Here is a 21,091-nt window from a genome sequence, read left to right on the forward strand (position 1 = left end):
GGTCAAAAAGACCCACAAACACACAGGAGCTGAAAGCTGCTGCAGTAAAGGCCTGAGAGAGAGAAGGAAACCAGCATCTGGTGATGTCTGTGAGTTTAAGACCGTCAGCAAACCCAGCAAAGGGTTTTCAACAGCGTATTAGAAATGAACACTTCATTATCACTTATTGAATCTGTGTGGGAATGAAGGGATTGTGTTAAACATACTTTAGTCCCTCACATTTTAATCCAATCTTTTTTTGTCCAACCCACTGAGTTAAAGCTGAAGCTCTGCATCTGAGCTGTTTCGTTTAAAATGTATTGTGTTGATGCACAGAACCAAAAACAGTTGTCTGTGTCCAAATATTTATGGACCTGACTGTATTTAATCTGTATCAGGACCTTTATCCGTATCTGTATGTGTGCCTGTACCTTTATCAGCATCAGTATTTGTACATGTATCAGTATCAGGGCTGAAAGGGTTAGGGCAAGTAATCAGGCTTTCTCTGGAGTGGGTGGAGGTGACGGTGCTGTGAGTCTGCATCGCCTCACTGAACAGAAATCTGACCTTCCACATGCTGTTCTGGTCATTAGAAGAAAAATCTATTTTTAGTAAATGAAAGCTGACGTTTCAATAAAATGAAGTGAGAGAGCGGCCGATTGTCCTTTGGTGGAAGAGAAAAGCTGTGGCCTGTGTTTCTGAACGAAGCCCAGAGGTCTGTCCATGACAGGAACGCTTCAGTCTGAGGCTCTCTGATGATGAAGAGCACCGCTCTGCTTCATGTTCACGTCTGACTGAAGCTCGTTCAGAGCAGCAGCTCTCAGGTCAACCTCGCAGCCTTTTTCTCTCGGTGAGTAAAGATGCCGTCTGTCTGTGTCTGAGGGCAGGGATAGCTCAGTAGGTAGAGTGGCGGCCCCATGATCGGAAGGTCGGGGGTTCGATTCCCCTGAACAGCTACCCTGAGGTACCCCTGAGCAAGGTACCGTCCCTACACACTGCTCCCCGGGCACCCAATGGCTGCCCACTGCTTCACTGAGTGAATGGGTTAAATGCAGAGAGGGATTTTCCCCACGGGGACCAATAAAAGTACACTTTCTTCTTCTTCTTCTGAAGTCTGGAGCCGTTTCAGACTTTCATGCTGATGTTCGGCTCGAACAAGCAGGAGATTTCTGAGGTTTTCTCATGAATCAGTCTCTGCTGGTTTGTGGATTCAAACATCAAAGCAGGGCAGCAACATGAGTCCAGCTCAGAGAAGACTCGGTGAAAACAGCGACACCTACTGGACACTTACTGTGGTCACATGTGATAATGCCGTTGCTGTTCTACTCTTCTCTCTCATTTTTAGTTCATGGACAACAAACCAGCTTATAGAACAAAACATATTAAGAAGGCTTCTGTGTTTATGGTGCTCACCACACGGGCCTCACAGATAAGACCTGAGACATCTTTCATCTGTGCTGGACTGAAGTGTGAGTGAATGCAGATCGATATGCTGATGGGAAATAAAGATGAATGAATGAAATGCAAAAACCTCCCTATGTGTAAAGATTTTTAATTTAAAACATTTTATGTAAAAATCTATTTTTATATGGTTATATAATTATTCTTTATAAACGGCCTCCCCAGCCTTGGGGACTCGTTCATCACATGTGTGTATACGTGGTATTTGTTTGCCAGCATACAGCGCTTCACTACTGCTAAAGTTAGTGACTTTACAGGATGCAGAGCCTGGTCCTGACCGCAGGAGGCAGCAGTGTGCCGCAGAGCCCGTGAGGCTCCCGGAAATGAAGCCGCAGACGAGGGGCTGTGCCGTAAATGGAAAGTGAAAAAAGTTGTTGCGCGGCTCTGTTTCATGGGGGTGACTGATATCAGGTGAGTTTTCAGACAGCTGGGAGGCTCGAAGGCAGGTGCGACTAACGCGCTGCTTCAGATGTTACTTGAAGGAATAAAGCGGGAAACGAGGCGGGTTACGAGCAGTTAGCGTTAGCCTCCGTTGGCTCCCGTTTGCTCGGTGGAACAAATGCTCGGTGAGCTGTGACCGTCACAGGACAGGTGTACGGTTATTAATCCAGCAGGGAGCGAAGAACAGACAGGTGTTGACAACCCTGACGGTGTGGGAATCCGCACACCTGCAGGAGGCTGACGGAGCAGCTACGCCTGTGCTGCGGTGGAGCTAACAGTTAGCCCCCGACCAGCTAGCAAACACTTTGCCCTGCGGCTACACCTGCGCTTTAAATATGTACATGAGAACAAGTGAACCAGCCGGAACAAAACAGACCTCAATAACTATGAAAGAAATAAAAAGCTGAACTACACAGTGTAAAGTTATAAAATACCAATTAAATTCTAAAAGACCACAAAAGAAGCTCCTTTAAATGTAAAAGATCTCAGACTGAAAAAGAATAATAAGTCAAAATAAAGTAATTATATCACGAAATGGCTTGTTAAAAAATAAATAAAAATAAAGAAACAGTAAAATAATCAGATTCCTGCAGGAAACTGGTGAGCAGGTGTTAGCAGGTCAGCATCTGCAGCTTCAGTCCATCACTGAAGCATCTCAGTGTTGGAGCCGGGGCAGGTGACACTCCTAAAATTGGGCCTCTCTTTTTACCCACTAAGTCACCATGGTAACTGATGCTCAACACCTTACCTGGTCATTACCTGCACCTGGTCAGGAGGAGGTAATGTTCAGAGTTTCCTCCGATTCGTGAAGCTTTTTCCTGAGAGCAGTGAAAGAACCCCGGCTGTGAATCTCAGACTGAACTTGTGATCATCTGATCACGTGCTGTTGGAGGAAATGTCTAAATGTTGTTCTGTGTGATTCTGACCTGCTGCTGAGTAGGGCTGCACGATTTTGCATAAAATGAGAATCACGATTTTTTTGGCTTAGAATTGAGATCACGATTCTCTCACGATTTTCTTTTCCAGTATAAATATTTATTGCACTTATTAACTGCACATCAACTTCGTAACAGTTGAGACTGAACATAAAAACAATAAATAAACATAAAAACAACAAATGTCTCACGTTTTGTTGTTGCCGCAAAATGTTGTACTGCTTGAAATTCCGTCCCCACCGTTGCTCGACGCTGCGTGTACAGAGCAGGTAGTGCAACAATAGAAAAATAGTTGCGGGACAGCACTGTGTAGCGTTTGTCTAGGGTGTTGATCATTTTCCTAAATCCCTCGTTTTGCACAGTGTTGATGGGAGCCATATCTTTGGTCAGGTGATAAGTAATAGCCTCCGTAATTTCTTTGTGCCTGCGGGAGTTCGACGGGTATAGGGAAGCGCTGTATAAGGTTCCCGTTATTGATGTTTGGGTGGTTGACGGGACGGATTTTCTCCTGTCACTTTCTCGTCATCCCTGACCTGCTCTCCGTTGTTTTTTCCTGCTAATTTTAGCATCACATGGCACAGCTTCTGTATCACGTGGTATAAGGCTCCGCCCTTGTCATTTGTTGAGCAGGAAGAGAGAGCGCTTGTTTTCATGCAGAGTACGTCCCGGATCAAAATGCGGTACAATCGTCGTCTTTTTTTTTTCTTTTCTTTTTTTTAAAATCGTTGTCATTTGGAAATGAGATCGCACATAAGTATGAATCGAGATCGCGATTTTCTAACGATTAATCGTGCAGTCCTACTGCTGAGTCTGTAAGCTGATGCGTGACAGTGAGCTAAACCCAGGTAGAAACATGGATCTGTTTCTCCCGTCTGTTTATTTTTCAAAACGTTCTTCTGCGATTAAAATGGAAAAAAACCTTCTGAATGACAATGTGTCCTCATATTTCTGACAGTTTGTAGCAGATGTGGTGAAAATCAATGTCCGTTGGTTCTGGTTGAATCTTCAGGTCCAGACGTCCTTCACCCGCTGCAGGACGCTGTTAACGGCCTGTGTTTGTTTTAAAGGCGTCTTTCACAGAGTGTGAGCAGCTGCTGAGGGGGCGGCAGACTCGCCTGTCAGGACAACTGAAGAAGAAGAAGAAGGCGGAGGAGGAGGATGGCCGGCTTTTTGGATAACTTCCGCTGGCCCGAGTGTGAATGCATCGACTGGGGCGAGAGGAGGAATGCCGTGGCCTCCATCGTGGCCGGAGTTCTGGTTAGTGTGAGGCAGAGAGGGGCGGAGTCTGTTTGAAATCTCCGATAAGATAAATGTTCGCTGCTGGGAGGTTGGTGAATGGTGGAGGTCTTATTGGAGCTGTAAATATTCTGCTTCACGCGATCTGTTTCCCGTTTGTCCCAGAACAATGCCATAATCTGTGTTTACCTCAAACATGACTGTTAATAATCCAGAAGTTTGCTGTGATAGTCTGATGTAAAAACCAGTCCAGCTAAGACACATCTGATCAATCAAAGCCTCATTCACACAAACACTTTTTGCTTTGCTTTCTATCCAACATTCACACACATTCATCCATCGGAGAGCAGTGAGGTTTAGTATCTTTCCAAGGATATTTGGTATGCAGACTGGAGCAGCCAGATGAGCTGAGCTGCAGCCACCCCATGATCTGTAAACACTCAGACATTAGTGACAGCACGGATGTCTGCTAAGGATGGACAGGAAGTAAAACCTTTAGAAACGTCACGTCTCGCTGTGCACGTTCTCTTCTTTTAGTTCTTCACCGGCTGGTGGATCATGATCGACGCCGCTGTGGCGTATCCAACCCAGGAGCAGATGAACCACGCCTTCCACACCTGTGGCGTCTTTTCCACCATCGCTTTCTTCATGTAAGTGTGAAACGTTGCTTTCATACCGTACATGCTTTCAGAGTTGTTAGACCATTGAGGCGCGGGCGGGTGGGGGAGAGTTATCCACATGAAAACACATGTAAGATTTGCTTGGGTTTGTTCATGTGCCTCCCAGCCTCTTTACAAGCAGCCGCTTTATATGGTTTCCTCCTGCAGTGAAATGTAATTTCAGCTTAAACATCTCAGCGAGGCTTTGAAAGGACAAATTGTGACCTCTGATGACGCCTCATTACTTAGAACTCTTCTTTCACCAAAGAGGAACCAAAACCTTTCACGATGTGACAGGAGAGCAGCCAAACTGCAGAATCATTCAGTCTGTTGTTACTCTGACCTCGATGCTGTTAATGAGCTGAGCTGGTGTCAGACAGGTTTGACCTCAGACTCCGAGGAAGTTACAGACCTGCCAGATTTCACGGTGTGCTTGGAAACTGGTGCTGCAGTCAAATGTGAATCAACAAAGGTCAAAAACAAAGCAGAGACTCTGAAACATCATGTGATCACTTCCTGTTTATGTCTGCAGTGTGAGCAGCATGAAGCGCTCAGACTCCTCAATGTGACTCTGTGTTCATTCTCAGGATTAATGCGGTTTCCAACGGCCAGGTGAGGGGGGACACGTACGGAGAAGGCTGTATGGGCCGGACAGGTGAGTGTTCGTCACCTGTCAGGGATCTGCTGTGGAGCTCAGAGGTGTGAGAAACGCACACGTGAGGCAGATGTTAAGAGTAAAGTGCAGAGCCTCAGCTGTCTGTGTGGCTGTAAAGAGACTAATATGTGGTGTAGCTCAGTGGGTGCACAGACCACATGCCGGCGTGGGTTCGAGTCTGACCCTTTGTTACGTGTCGCCCCTCTCTCCCCCTGCTTTCCTGTCTCTCTTCGCTGTATCTATCCAATAAAAGCTAAAATGATATTTTAAAAAACGTATATCTGACGGCGGTGTGAATCCTGCCCTTTGCACAGCCGTCAGGATGGACAAACACAGCAGACACAGCACTGCTCATATGTAATTGTACTGCATGTGTCTGCGATTGCAGGAGCTCGTCTCTGGCTCTTCATCGGCTTCATGATGATGTTCGGCTCGCTCATCGGCTCCATCTGGATCCTGTTTGGAGGCTACGTAGTGCCGAGTGAGTTTCTCCCCTCAGTCTGTCCTTGCTGGTCAAACATGCAAACCTGGAAATGATCAGAAGGCTGGAGGGAAACCCAGAAGTTATATCTTTAAGTTAATAACAGCTCAGCCTGGACAAAGTCAGAGAGTATGTTATGGTTTGGAGCTCGAAGTCACTGCTGGCCTTTATCAGCTGCTTCATGGTGTTTTCTTCTGCTCTGAATCACATGACCGTTTTGGAAACTTGGAGCTTTTTCCTGTGGTTTGGTCTCGTTTCACACACAGAAAAAATCCACACGAACCGAAAGCAAACCTCAGTGAATCACTACAAACCACACAAGGTTCAAACTGCTCATTGTTCTCGTGACTGAGGCGCAGGTAGCACTCAGGGACAGCCCTCGGTTCATTTCACCTCCAGCGGGTGCAGTTTGTGGCCTCTCACACGTGACCACAGCAGGGTGTTTGAGGTTGCAGCGTAGACCTGGTAGTTGGTCGGATTTGATCCTGAAACGATGGATCAGGGAGTCTTATTTTAAATTCAGCTTTGCTCCTGCAGCAGGTCCATGCGCTGCAGTCTTCACCCTGCTGCGCTTGCTGTGTGAGCAGCAGAAGAAAAGCCTTGTGGTTATTACACTGTGGAGTCTAAAAATACAACAAATGATTTTAATCTGACTTCCTTAGACCTGCGCAGGGAGTCGGCTCTCTCTGAGCATGCTCAGTCACAGTGAAACCTGATGTGACTGATAACATGTCGCTGTGTTCCCTCAGAGAAAGAAGTGGCTCCGGGGATGGCTGTGTTCTTTCAGAACGCCTTCATCTTTTTTAGGTGAGTGAAAAGCAGCAGCGCTGACACTGAAGCAGCTGAAACGGCGCACAGGCCTGTTGTAATTAACCAGCTTGGTGCCAAATATGTGCTTCCTGCAGCGTTGCGACACATTACATGAAACCTGTTGCATCTTATTTCCCGTAATGGGCGGGAGCTCCTGCCGGGAAAGCCTGGCTCAGTTTAACCCATTCAGGCCCGTTTCTGTTCCACTAACTGATGCAGAAAGAAGAACTAAAGGCGGGTGGATGGATACGAGCGTGAAAAGAAGCTTTAACATCCACACAGACTGTAAATACCAGATTTCTCAGGGAGGGGGTTTCCAGCTCTAAATGAGTGTTTGTTTTCTAACCTGCTCCAGATTAATGATTGATTCACACCCTGTCGTGGTTGGAGTTTGTCTCAGTCCATCAGGACCATCATGTTTCACCTCCACCTGCCTTGTGCTCATGTTAGTTTAACCACAGCTGTGTAGCTTGTCACTACCCGATCCGTACCGGAAACCCGATCCGTACCACGCATGCGCAAATCTTACGTCACTTCCTCTCTTTGCCAACATTGCGACAGTTAATATATTTGAATGATACGGTTAGCGCTCAGTTAGCTCCTAGCATTTCTCAACAGCTCTGCCTCCTTTTCGACTACCGGGACATTTAAACAATGGATAATCCGTATACAAACAAATTCATGCTTTTCTCCTCAACAGAGAGCGTTCCCCGACTGAACAACAGCGCCGTAAAATAAGAAGAATGGCGCCTAATTTTGCTACTTGTATTACTTTTGCTGTAACAAAACAAATTTCCCACCTGTGGGACTAATAAAGGTCATCTTATCTTATCTTAATTACAGAGTTAATAATACAGACTTTATAATATGTCACGTGAAGATTCATCAGCCACATGAAGTGTTTACTGACAACTGACAGTGATAGCGAACATCATCATCACTATTCCAACAATCCTCTTCACAGACGAGCATAAACACGCTCGACTATCACTAAATCAGATTGAGGCCACGGTTGTAATGACGCTAATTCAGTTTACAATACGGTTCATTCGCTCGGTCAGCAGGTGGCGGTGTCCTCGTACACTGGGGAGTAAACTGCCATTAAACGAACAGAAGAAGAAGAAAACATCTGCACATGCGCAGTACGGATCGGGGAGCCCTGATCCGTAACTCTTTTTATTTTTGTCTACATTATATTGACATGTTTCATTATTGGAAACATTTTAAGAGATGCTTGTTATTCTTAACATCTTAACAGATACTCTGACCCGTAACTATCGTAAAACGCTTCGACCGGAAGTAGACACCTTTGGCGCATGCGGGGTACTGATCGGGTTTCCGGTACGGCTCGGGTAGTGACACATAGGGATGGGTACCGGTGTCCGGTGCCATGATGGCACCGGTTCTGACATAAACGGTAGTAACCAGACCGAAAAGCAGCGCACATTTCGGTGCTTTATTTCAGTGCTTTTTTTTCCCTGAGCTGTGATACACTTCTAGCCAATCATTTTACGTTTCCGAGGATAGTAGGCGGGTCCAGGCACGTACGTTCTTTTAGAGCAGAGCTACAGATTAAAAATGCCCAAGGCGAAGCGGTCAAAAGTTTGGCTGTACTTCACAGCAGAAGATGCAAACTCAGCAGCAACAAGTGCTTTAAGCTGATACTGTGATACTGTCAAAGGAGGTAACTCCTCAAATCCGATGAAACACCTGGCGACGCATAGCGTTTTTTTTAAAAGCCGAGAAATGCGCCGTATTTGATAGCTTGCTGTGAGACCTCACACCGAGCGCATCTACTGCGGATGTGGTGCCTGTTATCAGACCCGGAGTTAGCAACATCCCCCAAAAACCCGAAGAGGAGAGTCCTGGCCCCTAGCCCTGCCAGTGTAGCAGAAATGATGAGGATGATGATGCAGCAGCAGCCGTTCTTCTCTGCGTGAGTAGCTTAATGTTGTTCGTGTGTAATTTACGTTGAGTAGGCTAACCACGTTATTACATTAATGCATGTAAGGTGAACTAGCAAACACCATCATAGCTACATGCGGCTGTCTTCTTGTTTGATGGCAGATACTCCCTTCACCCTGGCCAAAAAGGCTAAAATGACCAAAGAAAAAGTGGAAAACAGCTGAACATGAGAGGTTTTTGGACAAAGTTTGTGTTTTTTCCATTGTTTAAGCACTGCTTCCAGCCAAGAGTGATGCCATATATGCCCCAATAGCTGCAGAAAAGGCTGTTATCTTTTTACAAAAAACAGCTGAACATGAGAGGTTTTTGGACCAATTTTGTGTTCTCCATTCTTTAAGCACCGGTTTGAGCACCGTTTGAGCACCGGCACCGTTTCAAAAGTACCGATTTGGCACCGGTATCGGATAAAACCTAAACGATACCCATCCCTAGTGACACAGCTATTACATGACAGAGAGCTTCACCTCCAAACATCACAGCACTGTGGAGCTGAGCTGTGAGTTTGGATCTGTCTGCTCAGTGTGTGACATCACTGTGACATCACTGTCTCCTCTCTCTGCAGCACTCTGATCTACAAGTTCGGCCGCACTGAAGATTTATGGGGTTAAGACGTCTCTACAGACACACACACACACACACACACGTGTATTTATATCCTTGTGGGGACATCTCATTGACATAATGCTTTCCCTAGCCGTTTACCCTAACCATCAAAAATGAACGCCTGACCCTAAACCAAATCATAACCTAGTTGTAACCCTGACACTAAAACCACATTTTGAGTCTCAAAAATGCCTTCAAACTCGGGACCAGGATTTTGGTCCCCATGAGGGCTGTTTGTCCCCACAAGTATAGTATACTACCAAATGTTGGTCCCCATTAAGATGTTAATACCCGTGCACACACACACACACACACACACACACGGCCTTCAGATGTTTTGTATTCTGCTGTTTTAATCGAAGCTGTAAAAACAGTTTTAGTATTGTTGCTTTTTAAATGGAGACCAATCAGTGCTGCTGCGCGCGCACACACACACACACACACACACACGCGTGTAAATATAGTTCTGTTGTTATGTTTCACTTCTCTGTGTCAGTCTCAGTGTGTTTTGTAAAATGAGGGAATTCCTGCTGGCGGGCAGGACCGCCGGTCTTACTGTTAAAGTGTCACTCTGGGAGATTTCAGCCTCACTTCCTGTTGATTAAATGCTGAAGGTCACATGTTAGCCGTAAACAGCTGGATGTGAGACTCGCCTCTCGCTCTGACGAGAAGCCGTAAACAAATAGCCGAGCAAACCGGCCCGGTCCTGCTGTGGTTGGATGTAGCACAGTCGAGCGGAGCGATGTGTAGCCGCCACAGGACGGATGCTAACCTGTTAGCCACAGGTGACACACACACACACACACGTTTCACCTTGTCCACCAGTCACACTCACTCTGGACAGTTTTAGATGTATTTTTTTTACCTCAGACTTGATTAGTTTCCAGATTGTACTTCCTGTGACTCCTCCAAATTAAAAGTCTGTGATTGTTACATGTATTTTTAATGAAAATCTTCCAGGCTGACACTTCAAGGGGGCGGGGCTAATTTATAGCTGGAAGCACATTTGCTGTCTCGTCTCAGTCTGACACTGGATTATAAAAGGACGTTTTTTGTTCCTGAACTTCCTGTTTGTGACTACGATGTGTGTTGATGATTTTTCAGTATTAAAGTTTAAAATCTCAGCTGCTTCAGTCGTTCCTGAAATAATAAAAAGTGTTGTGGGCGTGGCTGTGAGCTGCTGCTTTGTTTGTTACTGTAACCTTTGACCTGCTGTTTACTGGAAGCAATGACTCAGCCTCACCAGTGACTCAGACATTTTATTAAGGTGAACTCCGCTTATTCAGAAGGACGGGGAGTTGACCTCTGCAGGGAGGAGGGGCTTCCTGTGACCTCCCCCCCCAAAAAAAAAAAATTACATGAAAATTTCCCGTAGACAAACATTTACCCAACAGTGTTCATGGTACAGGCGCATGCGACACTTCCTATTTCACTGAAACAGGAAGTGTTGGCCACAACTGTCCTCTTACCGCAGCCAGTCAGATGCAGCAGTGAGCGTGTTATTCCCACCTGCCCAGGAACGCTCTCACCGACAGTTATTAATAAAGAAACTAACTCTCAGAGTTAAACAGGACTGTAGGAAGTTTGAGAAAGAGCACGCAAACGTGTTTGCAGTTCCTGTTTTTCTACTATTTTCTGTCATCGGAGGTTTGAAGCAGCGGCAGCGTGGAGAACATTCAGGGAGGCGTGGTCATTCAGAAACGATACTTGGTTAATGCTAGAGTGACCCGCTTCTCTGCTGCGATGGTTGTTAGCGCGCAGTGGTTAAAATTAGTGTCAGGAAGCTGCTCGCTGCGCTCCATCCTGGTTTTACTCCACCCGCTGTCCTCATGGGAGTAGTTCACAAATGTTCTGAGATCAGGTGCTCACAGGTAAATAATCCAGATGGTGCACGGTTAGATCACCTGGAGCAGGTGAGCGACTCAGTCGCCTCTGCTGGTAAACTGAGTGGAGTCTCTGTGAGTGGGCGGAGCCTCTCCAAGAGTTCAGGAAGCAGCGGCGGGAGGGCTGAGTGCTGATCTGGGCTCGTAGTTACCGTGAGAGATCTGGAGGTCGTCATAGCGCTCTACGATGGGAGTAAATGCTCGGACTTCAAATTCCCCACGAAACAGATTCTGAAGGAGGAGAAGACACAGGAACCTCAGAGGCAGTGAAGACTAACGATGGGCGATTGGCTGAGCCTTTCACCGATTGTTTTTACAACAGTCATTTATCTGCCCATGAGTACGTCTGCTAATAATGTTGGTCGAAGCTCAGAGAAGCGGTTTTAACTCTTCCAGCTGCGAACAAATGCAGCGATTCGTTTACTCAAACACATAACAGAACAAAAGAACGGCAGCAGCCTGCTTAAAAACAAACAAATTATTCAAATAAAAAAACACAATAGTGGGAAACACAGGACGGACTTTTCCCCACTGTAACCGTGTCTGTCTCACACACTCGACCAAACAAATACAAAATTAAACCCATCTAACTTTGGCTCTAACTTTGCTGGACTGACGGCTCTGTTAACACCATTGGACAGTTCAGCGACTCATCAGTCACCATGAAGAACCACGTCGGTCTTACACACTGATCGTGAAGCGAACACTTTCAAAATCAGCTCTTTTACTCGCTGACACGCTCTGAGTGGATACAGCGCCCACCAGTGTCTGTGTGGTGAATGTGTGCAGTGTTGGTCTTACCGGTGGGATTTCATATTTATGTGGCTCCAGGCAGCGTTTGATTTTCTCAGTTTGGAAAAACCCGAGGTATCCCAATGTAAGAATGATGATGGCGAGGACCACGCTGCCGACGAGCAGCCCCACGATCATCGGCGTCCTGTTCACGTGTTCTGAGAAAACAGACGCAGTGAGTTTACTGCTGCAGCTTTAAAACCTTCAGCTGATTCAAAAGCAGCGGAGTCGTTTACATCTGTGTCTCTGGTTGGAGTCGGAGCGCGTTAAAGGAACGTTACACCAAGAAGAGCAGCTTACCTGATGCAGGGATGACCTCACACTGGATGCAGCTGCGTGGTTCCACGAGGTCCCCGTGGACCGTATAGGCCACCTGAACACAGTACCGCTGCCCCTCCTCCAGGTCTTCAATGGTCCTGGAGTCTATGGTGTCTTCATACTTCTGATGAAGACAATGACACACACACACACACACACACACACACACACACACACACACACACAGTGTGAGTGAATTAAAGTGAAGTGTTTGCTTCTGCTCGTCTTCTCCTGTATTCAGATAAGATTGTGTTTCCCAGCTGAATTATCAGTCTTTTTATTTACTGTCAGAGCTCCACGGAAAGTAACCCAGCTGTGCAGCTTAACATTGATAAGAGCAGATGTTTATCCCCCCATGGACCCATGACCACATGCTGCTTCAGGGCTTCACTGCAGCTGCTGCCCGTTTGTGGCTCTCTGGCTTTCCTGAGCCTGGTTCTGCCGGAGGTTTCTTCCTGTTAAAAGGGAGTTTTTCCTTCCCACTGTCGCCAAAGTACTTGCTCATAGGGGCTCATATGATTGTTGGGTTTTTCTCTGTATCTATGAAGCGCCTTGAGGCGACTTTTGTTGTGATTTGGCGCTATATAAATAAAATTGAATTGAATTGAAATTGAATTGAACATTGAATTGAGTTTAGTCCTAAAAATGAAGGCGCAGGATTCATCTGGACACGAAACTGCTTCTCAGTCACTTTGAGCTTCTGAAAATGGGAACTGTGTAAAAATAGCTGTAATTCTGAAACAGTTTGTGCAGACTGTCTGTTGGTGCAGAGGCAAACTGTCCAAAAATGCATGGACCTGCCTGCACACACTGACCACTGACAGACACATGTGGCTGTATCAGCAAGCACACTGGCATGAATAATAATAATTAAAATAAACTGCTTAAAGGAATTAAAAGAACACTAAAAACTACAGAGCCCAGCAAGGGACATTCTTCAACGCACATATTAAACAAATATGTAAGACTGCTTTCTTCCATTTGTGCAACATCTCTAAAGTTAGAAATATCCTGTCTCAGAGTGACGCTGAAAAACTAGTTCATGCATTTATTACTTCCAGGCTGGACGACTGTAATTCATTATTATCAGGATGTCCTAAAAACTCCCTGAAAAGCCTTCAGTTAATCCAAAATGCTGCAGCAAGAGTCCTGACAGGGACTAGAAAGAGAGAGCAGATTTCTCCTGTATTGGCTTCCTGTTAAATCCAGAATTCAAAATCCTGCTCCTCACATACAAGGTCTTAAATAATCAGGCCCCATCTGATCTTAATGACCTTGTAGTACCATATCACCCTATTAGAGCACTTCGCTCTCGCTCTGCAGGCCTACTTGTTGTTCCTAGAGTATTTAAAAGTAGAATGGGAGGCAGAGCCTTCAGTTTTCAGGCCCCTCTTCTGTGGAACCAGAATGAAGTCTGTTTCTGGTCGTTTGGTCAAACACATTCACACTAATGTGCTGCCAGAAGTCATTTTGTAGCTCTGGCAGGACTCATCCTGCTCCTCTTTACACAAAGGAGCAGATACCACCCAACATCAGGTGAGCATAAACACCTGGAGGAATCACTCCGTGTTCTCACCTGCAGAGGACTCTCTCCCTCTCTGCCAAAGTAAATCCTGTGCTTGGCATTGTTGGCGTGTTCCTTCGCCAGCTCGTGGTCATCGTTAAGGAATACAGTGAGGGATCCAGGCCGGGTCAAAATGCTTAACGGAGGCGTGCAGACGTCACCTGGAAGAGCAGAGCGAGCGTCAGCACAGCAGCAGCTCGTGGTTCACACTGTGGTCAGGATGGTTAACACCTCGAGTCTCACAGCTTCACCCACAGACAGCGCTGACACATATCTGAGGTTTCTCACCGTATCTGCTGCAGGCGTTGACACCCTCAGATCTCAGCCCCCGTCTCTCGGCCCGCACACGCAGCGTCACGCAGCTGTTCTCGGGCGAGTCGTTAGTGTCGCGCGGCCCAATCGCTGATATGTTGCAGGAATGGAAAGGCGTCTGGATGCAGGCTGGAAGAGCTTCCCATTTATCAGAGTTAAATCTGAGGATGAGGAACAGAAACGAGTCAGAGAAAACTTCTGCTCAGCGTTCTCTCTGCTGTGAAACCCAATCACTCGTTGCTTTGAAGCAGGAGCTTTGCTGACCTCTGACCTCTTCCTAAACATTTTACCAGCCCACTGTGGATTAGAATCTGTGACAGTGACACTACACTCAGCCTGCTGCTCTCTGATGGCGGCTTTCATGTGAAACTGTGAGAACGATGGAGTAAATAAAATGTCATCAGCTGACCTCTCGCCACCAACGGCCGTGACGATATAAAAGGAAGCTCCACCTTAAAACAGAGCACCTTCCCTGGCTGTGAGGTCTCACCTGCGGTAATTCACAGTGTAGGTAACGTCCGGCTCCCCTGGAGTCCACGTCAGCTGACCCTTCTCCACCTGGACGTTCTGTGGAGGCGGCGGCGCCTGAGACGCGACTGCAAAGGTGAAGAAAGCAAACCAGAGAAATCCCTGCATAATCCAGATTATTGTTATTCATGTGATCGCGGCCTCAGATGATTTATTAAAGAGACAGCAGGAACCATCGACGCCACGACGCCTGAGCTCAGAGGGACAAAGATTCAAAGACGAGGACTAACATCTGTCTGCTGCACACGGCACGTTTTTAAAAACTAAACAGATGTGAACCTGATGTTTGTGGTGACGTCATTAAATCGGATTTCTGTCATTTATTCACTTTCATGTCTGTTTTCTGATTGGACAGATCAGTTATTTATTGCCTGAGAGTGTCAGAGTCAAACGTGTTTACAGTGAACAGATGAATGAACATTTATTGCATCAGTAATAATGAAGGTTAAACATGTTTACAGGCTGATTTAAACAAACACAGAAGTGATGATTATAACCTGAAATAAACTCTTTGAAAGCTTCACAGATCCTTTCCTGTCATGTCAGGAGCTTTGGACATTTATAGCCCACTTCCATGTTTCACACGAACCTTTAACCCTCCAGCAGCTGCGACTGTTTCACCTTTTTAACCTGAAACAGTCGCAGCAAACAGAAAAAGGACATTTTCTCATGTTAGAGGCGCTGAACTGAACATTTCCTGGTCTGAGCTCAACGAGTTCCGTATTTTATCCGGATGATCAGTTTTAAGATAACCTCTGACATTTGAACCTGAATGTGACGGCCACGCTAAATCCACAGGTGAAACCCAGCTGACAGGTAACAGCAGCCTTTCGTGTTCAGCTGGAAACACCTGACGCCGATTACAACAAAACAGCTTGAATGAGTCATTAATAACTGAAGACATTAGAAAATGAAATTTTAACATCGGTTATTTTAAAGTTCAGTCTGACTCCGGAGCGAAAACGTGATTAAAACACAAAATCTCTGTCTGTCTATCGCGCGCACGCACAGAATATTGCTTCATCCGTGGTTAGCCTGCGGGGCTACAGGCCGTTGTTAGCCGGTAGCTCGGCAGGTATTGTCCGGCGGCGGCGGCTCCTTACCCCAGGTGAAGGTGTGGAAGCAGAGCAGGATCAGCAGCATGGTGTCGGCCTCATTCCTCGGTCTGTGGCCGGTGGCCGGTGTCCGAAGGTGCTGGCTGGAGCTGAAGAATCGAAACACACACCGACGCACTTCCTCGTCCTGGATAATCTGGACGTCTCCGTCCCAGACTGCTTCTGTCTTGCGGGATTTCCGGTTCCGCCTCTTAAAGCTGTACGTGACAAACGATAACAAAACACCAACAACTGCTCCACACGGTGTTTGATCACCGCTCACAGCCGCTGGGACAGACTGTGTTTACCAGCAGAGCTCAGAATCAGCTCAGCCCCACCTCACCTGTGCAGCCAGGTGAGTTACGCTGCCCTCCCACCTGAGGGTCCCGGGCCCTGCACGTCGAAGCTCAGCAATGCCCGTGTGTGGACTCGCCCTCACACCAGCTCACACGGGGCTGAGTATCGACCGACCGGGGATTCCCCCGCGCGTTCACGCGAGGGTGACGTCAGCAGCATGTGATCAATCACAGGAAACGAGAGTTAAATCTTCCAAATAAATAAATCAATGAACCGTTTATTTTATGATTTTCTGTGCTGTGTTCAAGGAAAACGAAATGCATTCTAACACAGAGTGTTGCACTTTGGTAACTGTGTACAGTGCACTGGAAAGACTGGGTTTTTGTTTGTTTTATTTTATGTCATTATATTACAGGTTTGGTTTTAGTTTTTAATATATTAAAGATATAATCAGTCATTTTTGAAGTTATTTAATCAAAAAAAGAATGTTGTACTCAGAAACTTACATGTTAGTCTGTAATTTCATCTTCCAGCAAACTGATAAGTTTAGAATTAACTTCTTAAAATAGAAACGAGCACCAGTTTGTGGAGGCTGTCATGCTGAACACAGCGGCAAAGATATCTGGATACTGCACCCTGCCGCTCAGCCTTATCACATTTTAGGCTGGAGTACGCCAAAGGCAGAGGACAAGAGCAACTGTAGATGTTTGCATACTGTGGACGGACAGCTAGATTCATACCTGCATCATACCTGTTTGATCATCTGAGAAGGGGAAGCCTTCACCAAAGAAACCAGAATATGAACGAAAGGGACTACGCCACCGGCACCTTAATCAAATCCCACCCTCTTCCTCCTCAAGCTGAAGTCTCTAACACGTGGAAATGTGCATAAACGTGCTCATTTACTCCTGATATTGTGACTATTATCAGCAGATCGGACGTGACCCTGCTGTTTCCAGACAGCTGACAACAATAACAGCTGGTTAAAAGTTAACAATTTACCAACTAATGTCAGGCTATACTTTCCCCTGATAAACAGTTTGGTTACATTTTCATTAAGGCCATTTCTCAATTCGCGAGTACTCGAGTCCGTACTCGCGTTCTCGGCAACACAGCGCGATTTATGTACACCAGCGTACTTGATGACACCACAGCTCTGGAGTTTGATTTAACTGTGATTAATATCTGCAATGGAAATTACACATGACATGAAAAAATTATACATGATGTAGTTGATTTTTTTAACGAAAAAAAGATAATTAAAAAATTATCTTAAGCACTTTGGTAAAATGCACTACACGTCGCTTACATGTCATCTGTTTGATAATGTCTAATAAGCTTCATACAGTTAAGCACAATCACTAAATGAACGAAACACAAGCTTAATCTCTCTATTAATAAAAATAGTACACATGTATGCCTGATTAAAAATTATAACAGGTGAGATGTTATAACGCTTTTATTTTTATTTTAGTAAACATTTAAAAATTACAACTGACAGCTGCTGGGTTTGAAAGAGAACTGAACAAATACTTAAAATCTAATCTGATCACTTTTGGAGCCTTCAGGATCTCCACGCATTAACCTGCTGTTTTTGTTCCCGGTGAAAATGTTTCCTCCTGAATTGAAATATTTTTAATGTCAGATTTAATTCAGAGTCAGCTAATTTCAGCCGGCTCTAGTGAGCCTCGAGCTCCCTGCTAGCTATTGAGCGGGTGGGTAACAGACGTCTCCGAAGACATCGGAGCACTTTTGCAAATATGCGATATCTTGATAAACCCAGCAGATCTTTGAAGTTTACACAGATTCTCGCCTGAAAATATGTTATATATTCTGGGATATAGTGGACCACGAAGGACACACCCGACCCATCCTTCAAATCTGCGGAAAAGGAGGATCCATGTGTGGGTGTCACTACCCGATCTGTACTGGAAACCTGATCGGTACCACGCATGCTCAAATCTTACATCACGTCCTCTCTTTGCCAACATTGCGACAGTTAATGTATTTGAATGACACTGGCTGCGTCCAAATTCATGGGCTGCATCCTCCTGAGGACCCGGCCTTTGCGGTCTACGTGGGCCGGGTCCACAGAAGGTCGGGTAGGCTGGAAGTAAACGGCTGTGGAATTGGACGGTCTAGCCTTCAGATTAGCGTCGCCGCTGTCTCGGTGGAGTTTAATAAACTCAGCCGTCTGCTCCTTGCTGTCAAAAATATAACAGAACACTGGCGTAAATTCTCGACTGTCTCACACTTCTGTTTAATCAGTTTTCTGTTTGATGTTTATTCAGCTGTGTAAAAACCAAGGAGGAACCCACCCGGGGGATTAATAAAGTTTTATTTTATCTAATCTAATAATTTTAATCTCAGCCAAACCGATTTACTCACGAACAAATAAAACACTGAAAAAGCCAAACAATAACATTTTTAGGTTGTCTAAGTGACTTATATATTACTTTTAACCCAAGTAGCAAAAGTCCGCGGTGATCTGAAAATGATGTGCCGGGAGTTGTGCCATTCTCGGCGGCTTCAGTGACCCCAAGCTCTCAGCTAGCTATCGAGCTGGTGGGTAACAGACGTCTCCGAAAACATCAAAGCACTTTTGCAAATATGCGATATCTTGATAAACTGAGCAGATATTTGAAGTTTACACACGCACATTTAAAAATATGTTAAAAGTTTATTTTGTGACCCAGAAAGATTAGTAAGAGTAATTTTAAAACTTAGTAGCGGCCGCCATTGCCGGAAACTTGAGTTTGGCTGGTTTGAATTCTGGGATATGGTGGGCCACGAAGGACACACCCGACCCATCCTTCAAATTCGGGGAAAAGGAGGATGCATTTGTCGGCCGCATTCGGAGGAGTCTACGAATTTGGACAGCCTTCGGCGCGTCGCTGTGACGTAATCGGTCTACAAATGTGGCCTCAGGAGGATGCAGCCCATGAATTTGGACACAGCTACTGTCACTACCCGATCCGTACCGGAAACACGATCCGTACCCCGCATGCGCAAATCTTATGTCACTTCCTCTATTTGTCAACATTGCGACAGTTAATATATTTGAATGATACGGTTAGCGCCCAGTTAGCTCCTAGCATTTCTCAACAGCTCTGCCTCCTTTTCGACTACCGGGACATTTAAACAATGGATAATCCGTATACAAACAAATTCATGCTTTTCTCCTCAACAGAGAGCGTTCCCCGACTGAACAACAGCGCCGTAAAATAAGAAGAATGGCGCCTAATTACAGAGTTAATAATACAGACTTAGTAATGTGTCACGTGAAGATTCATCAGCCAGATGAAGTGTTTACTGACAACTGACAGTGATAGCGGACATCATCATCACTATTCCAACAATCCTCTCCACACAGACGAGCATAAACACGCTCGACTATCACTAAATCAAATTTAACACACGTTTGTAATGACGCTAATTCAGTTTACAATACGGTTCATTCGCTCGGTCAGCAGGTGGCGGTATCCTCGTACACTGGGGAGTAAACTGCCAATGAACAGAAGAAGAAGAAAACATCTGCACATTCGCAGTACGGATCAGGGAGTCCTGATCCGTAACTATCTTTTTATTTTTCGTTTTTGTCTACATTATATTCTTCATTATTGCAAACATTTTAAGATATACGTATTATCCTTAACATCTTAACAGATACTCTGACCTGTAACTATCGTAAAATGCTTCGACCGGAAGTAGACACCGTTCGCGCATGCATGGTACGGATCGGGTATCTGGTATGGATCGGGTAGTGACAGACACAATGACTGTAGAAAACATGGACGATGCGACAGCTCCCAAAAAATGAAGCCAAAAACGTAAACGTCTCTATCGCCCCCTGGTGTCTGGCTGCAGTATAGGTCATAAATCCTGCCTCCTCAGATAATTTTTTCCCCAAAGATTCTGTCTTTTGTTTTCAATAGTTCTCATCACGCTGATTTATGTCCAAGGGGTCTCCTTTCCCATAAGTTTGATTCTAACTCCTACCGCGGTGATGTTAAATTGGGGTGTAACGCTATCATAGCTTTGACTGACAGCTGCAGTCACGGAGAAACTTGCGTATCTCTGTTCGGGAATAGCAGATAGAGCGTAGGCTCTGAGAGGAGGGCCAGCGTTTACAATACGAAAACACGATCGTTTTAACCTGACAGCCTGATGTGTTCTTCAGTAAACTGGAGTACCCGACAGAAGGACCCGAGGCCCTGCTGCACTTTTTCGGTACCTCTGTATACAAACAAATTCATGCTTTTCTCCTCAACAGAGAGCTTCCCCCGATTGAATAACAGCGCTGTAAAATAAGATAGAGCGTATTACAGACTTATTAATACAGGGGCAAAACAATGGCATGAGTGCTGCTGGTTGACTGAGGAGGAATAAAGTAGTCATGGTAAGCCAATCACATGACCACTTCAAGATGACAAAGCAACAAGGTGATATATACCGTTTTTTAAATTGTGCTGATAGGCCAGTAAAACCAGAGTCATGATAAACAAGATATACGTGGCGTTTTTTCTCAATAGTTTCGTCACGTTTACTGTCTAAGGACAGCGCAGCGAGACCTCTCTGCTTATGAGCAAAAAACACCACAACAAAAAACAGCCCTTTGGTGTTGGTGGAAAAATGCACCATGTCGACCAATCAAAAAATGATATGGAAACATGACATTTGGTTGTTTAGGAAGAGGGGGAAGATTTAGGAGGGAGGGCGAGAGAGAGAGAGAGAGAGAGAGAGAGAGAGAGAGACATTTGTGACGTTTAGCGTGTTTGGAGTGTGTAGTTAATGTGTTGTCTTGTGTAGTTAGTGTGTTGTGGATAGTTTTGTGCTGTGTGTCAGAAATATGAGGCGACTGCTGTCTCCAGGTAGAAACAGCAGTGACACACCTGCTGCTGTCAGACCTGCAGGTATCAGGCTGTGATGTTTCCTTTATAGTGGACAGAAATATTTGGAGTGGCACAAATAATTTGTGGCATCTTATTGAAGAACAGCTGATTGTTCTGTAAACAGTTTGAAATGGTTATTAAAAAAGGGTAAAAGGTAAATTGATGCAAATAACTTTGTTGTTTGCA

General features: G+C 45.4%; 2 protein-coding genes across 2 annotated transcripts; one reads left to right on the plus strand and one right to left on the minus strand.

Annotated features, from left to right (window-relative positions):
* The first annotated feature begins 1,720 nt into the window (after positions 1–1,720).
* Positions 1,721–10,349, plus strand: LOC120731077 (transmembrane protein 50B). The gene is made up of 7 exons (XM_040027848.1): positions 1,721–1,851; positions 3,884–4,073; positions 4,590–4,702; positions 5,299–5,366; positions 5,755–5,847; positions 6,597–6,654; positions 9,185–10,349. Exons 2-7 carry the CDS (start codon positions 3,975–3,977, stop codon positions 9,228–9,230), a joined length of 477 nt encoding a protein of 158 aa, XP_039883782.1. The 5' UTR covers positions 1,721–1,851; positions 3,884–3,974; the 3' UTR covers positions 9,231–10,349.
* ifngr2 (interferon gamma receptor 2) lies at positions 10,081–16,188 on the minus strand. The gene is made up of 7 exons (XM_040027846.1): positions 15,726–16,188; positions 14,585–14,690; positions 14,071–14,255; positions 13,795–13,943; positions 12,201–12,342; positions 11,910–12,058; positions 10,081–11,339 (listed from the first exon to the last, which is right to left on the minus strand). The coding sequence occupies exons 1-7, from the start codon at positions 15,763–15,765 to the stop codon at positions 11,211–11,213; spliced, it is 900 nt and encodes a 299-aa protein (XP_039883780.1). The 5' UTR covers positions 15,766–16,188; the 3' UTR covers positions 10,081–11,210.
* Between the last annotated feature and the right edge of the window lie 4,903 nt (positions 16,189–21,091).

This window comes from Simochromis diagramma, unplaced genomic scaffold, assembly GCF_900408965.1.
Source record: "Simochromis diagramma unplaced genomic scaffold, fSimDia1.1 OVJJ01000343.1, whole genome shotgun sequence".
Lineage (NCBI taxonomy): Eukaryota > Metazoa > Chordata > Actinopteri > Cichliformes > Cichlidae > Simochromis > Simochromis diagramma.

Coding starts and splice junctions, on each gene's coding strand:
- ifngr2 (XM_040027846.1), bottom strand. CDS start 15,765: ATGCTGCTGATCCTGCTCTGCTTCCACACCTTCACCTGGG. Junction 14,691..15,725: donor CTTCCACACCTTCACCTGGG/GTAAGGAGCCGC, acceptor TCACCTTTGCAG/TCGCGTCTCAGGCGCCGCCG. Junction 14,256..14,584: donor TACACTGTGAATTACCGCAG/GTGAGACCTCAC, acceptor CCTCATCCTCAG/ATTTAACTCTGATAAATGGG.
- LOC120731077 (XM_040027848.1), top strand. CDS start 3,975: ATGGCCGGCTTTTTGGATAACTTCCGCTGGCCCGAGTGTGAATGCATC. Junction 5,848..6,596: donor TGGAGGCTACGTAGTGCCGA/GTGAGTTTCTCC, acceptor GTGTTCCCTCAG/AGAAAGAAGTGGCTCCGGGG. Junction 6,655..9,184: donor AACGCCTTCATCTTTTTTAG/GTGAGTGAAAAG, acceptor CTCTCTCTGCAG/CACTCTGATCTACAAGTTCG.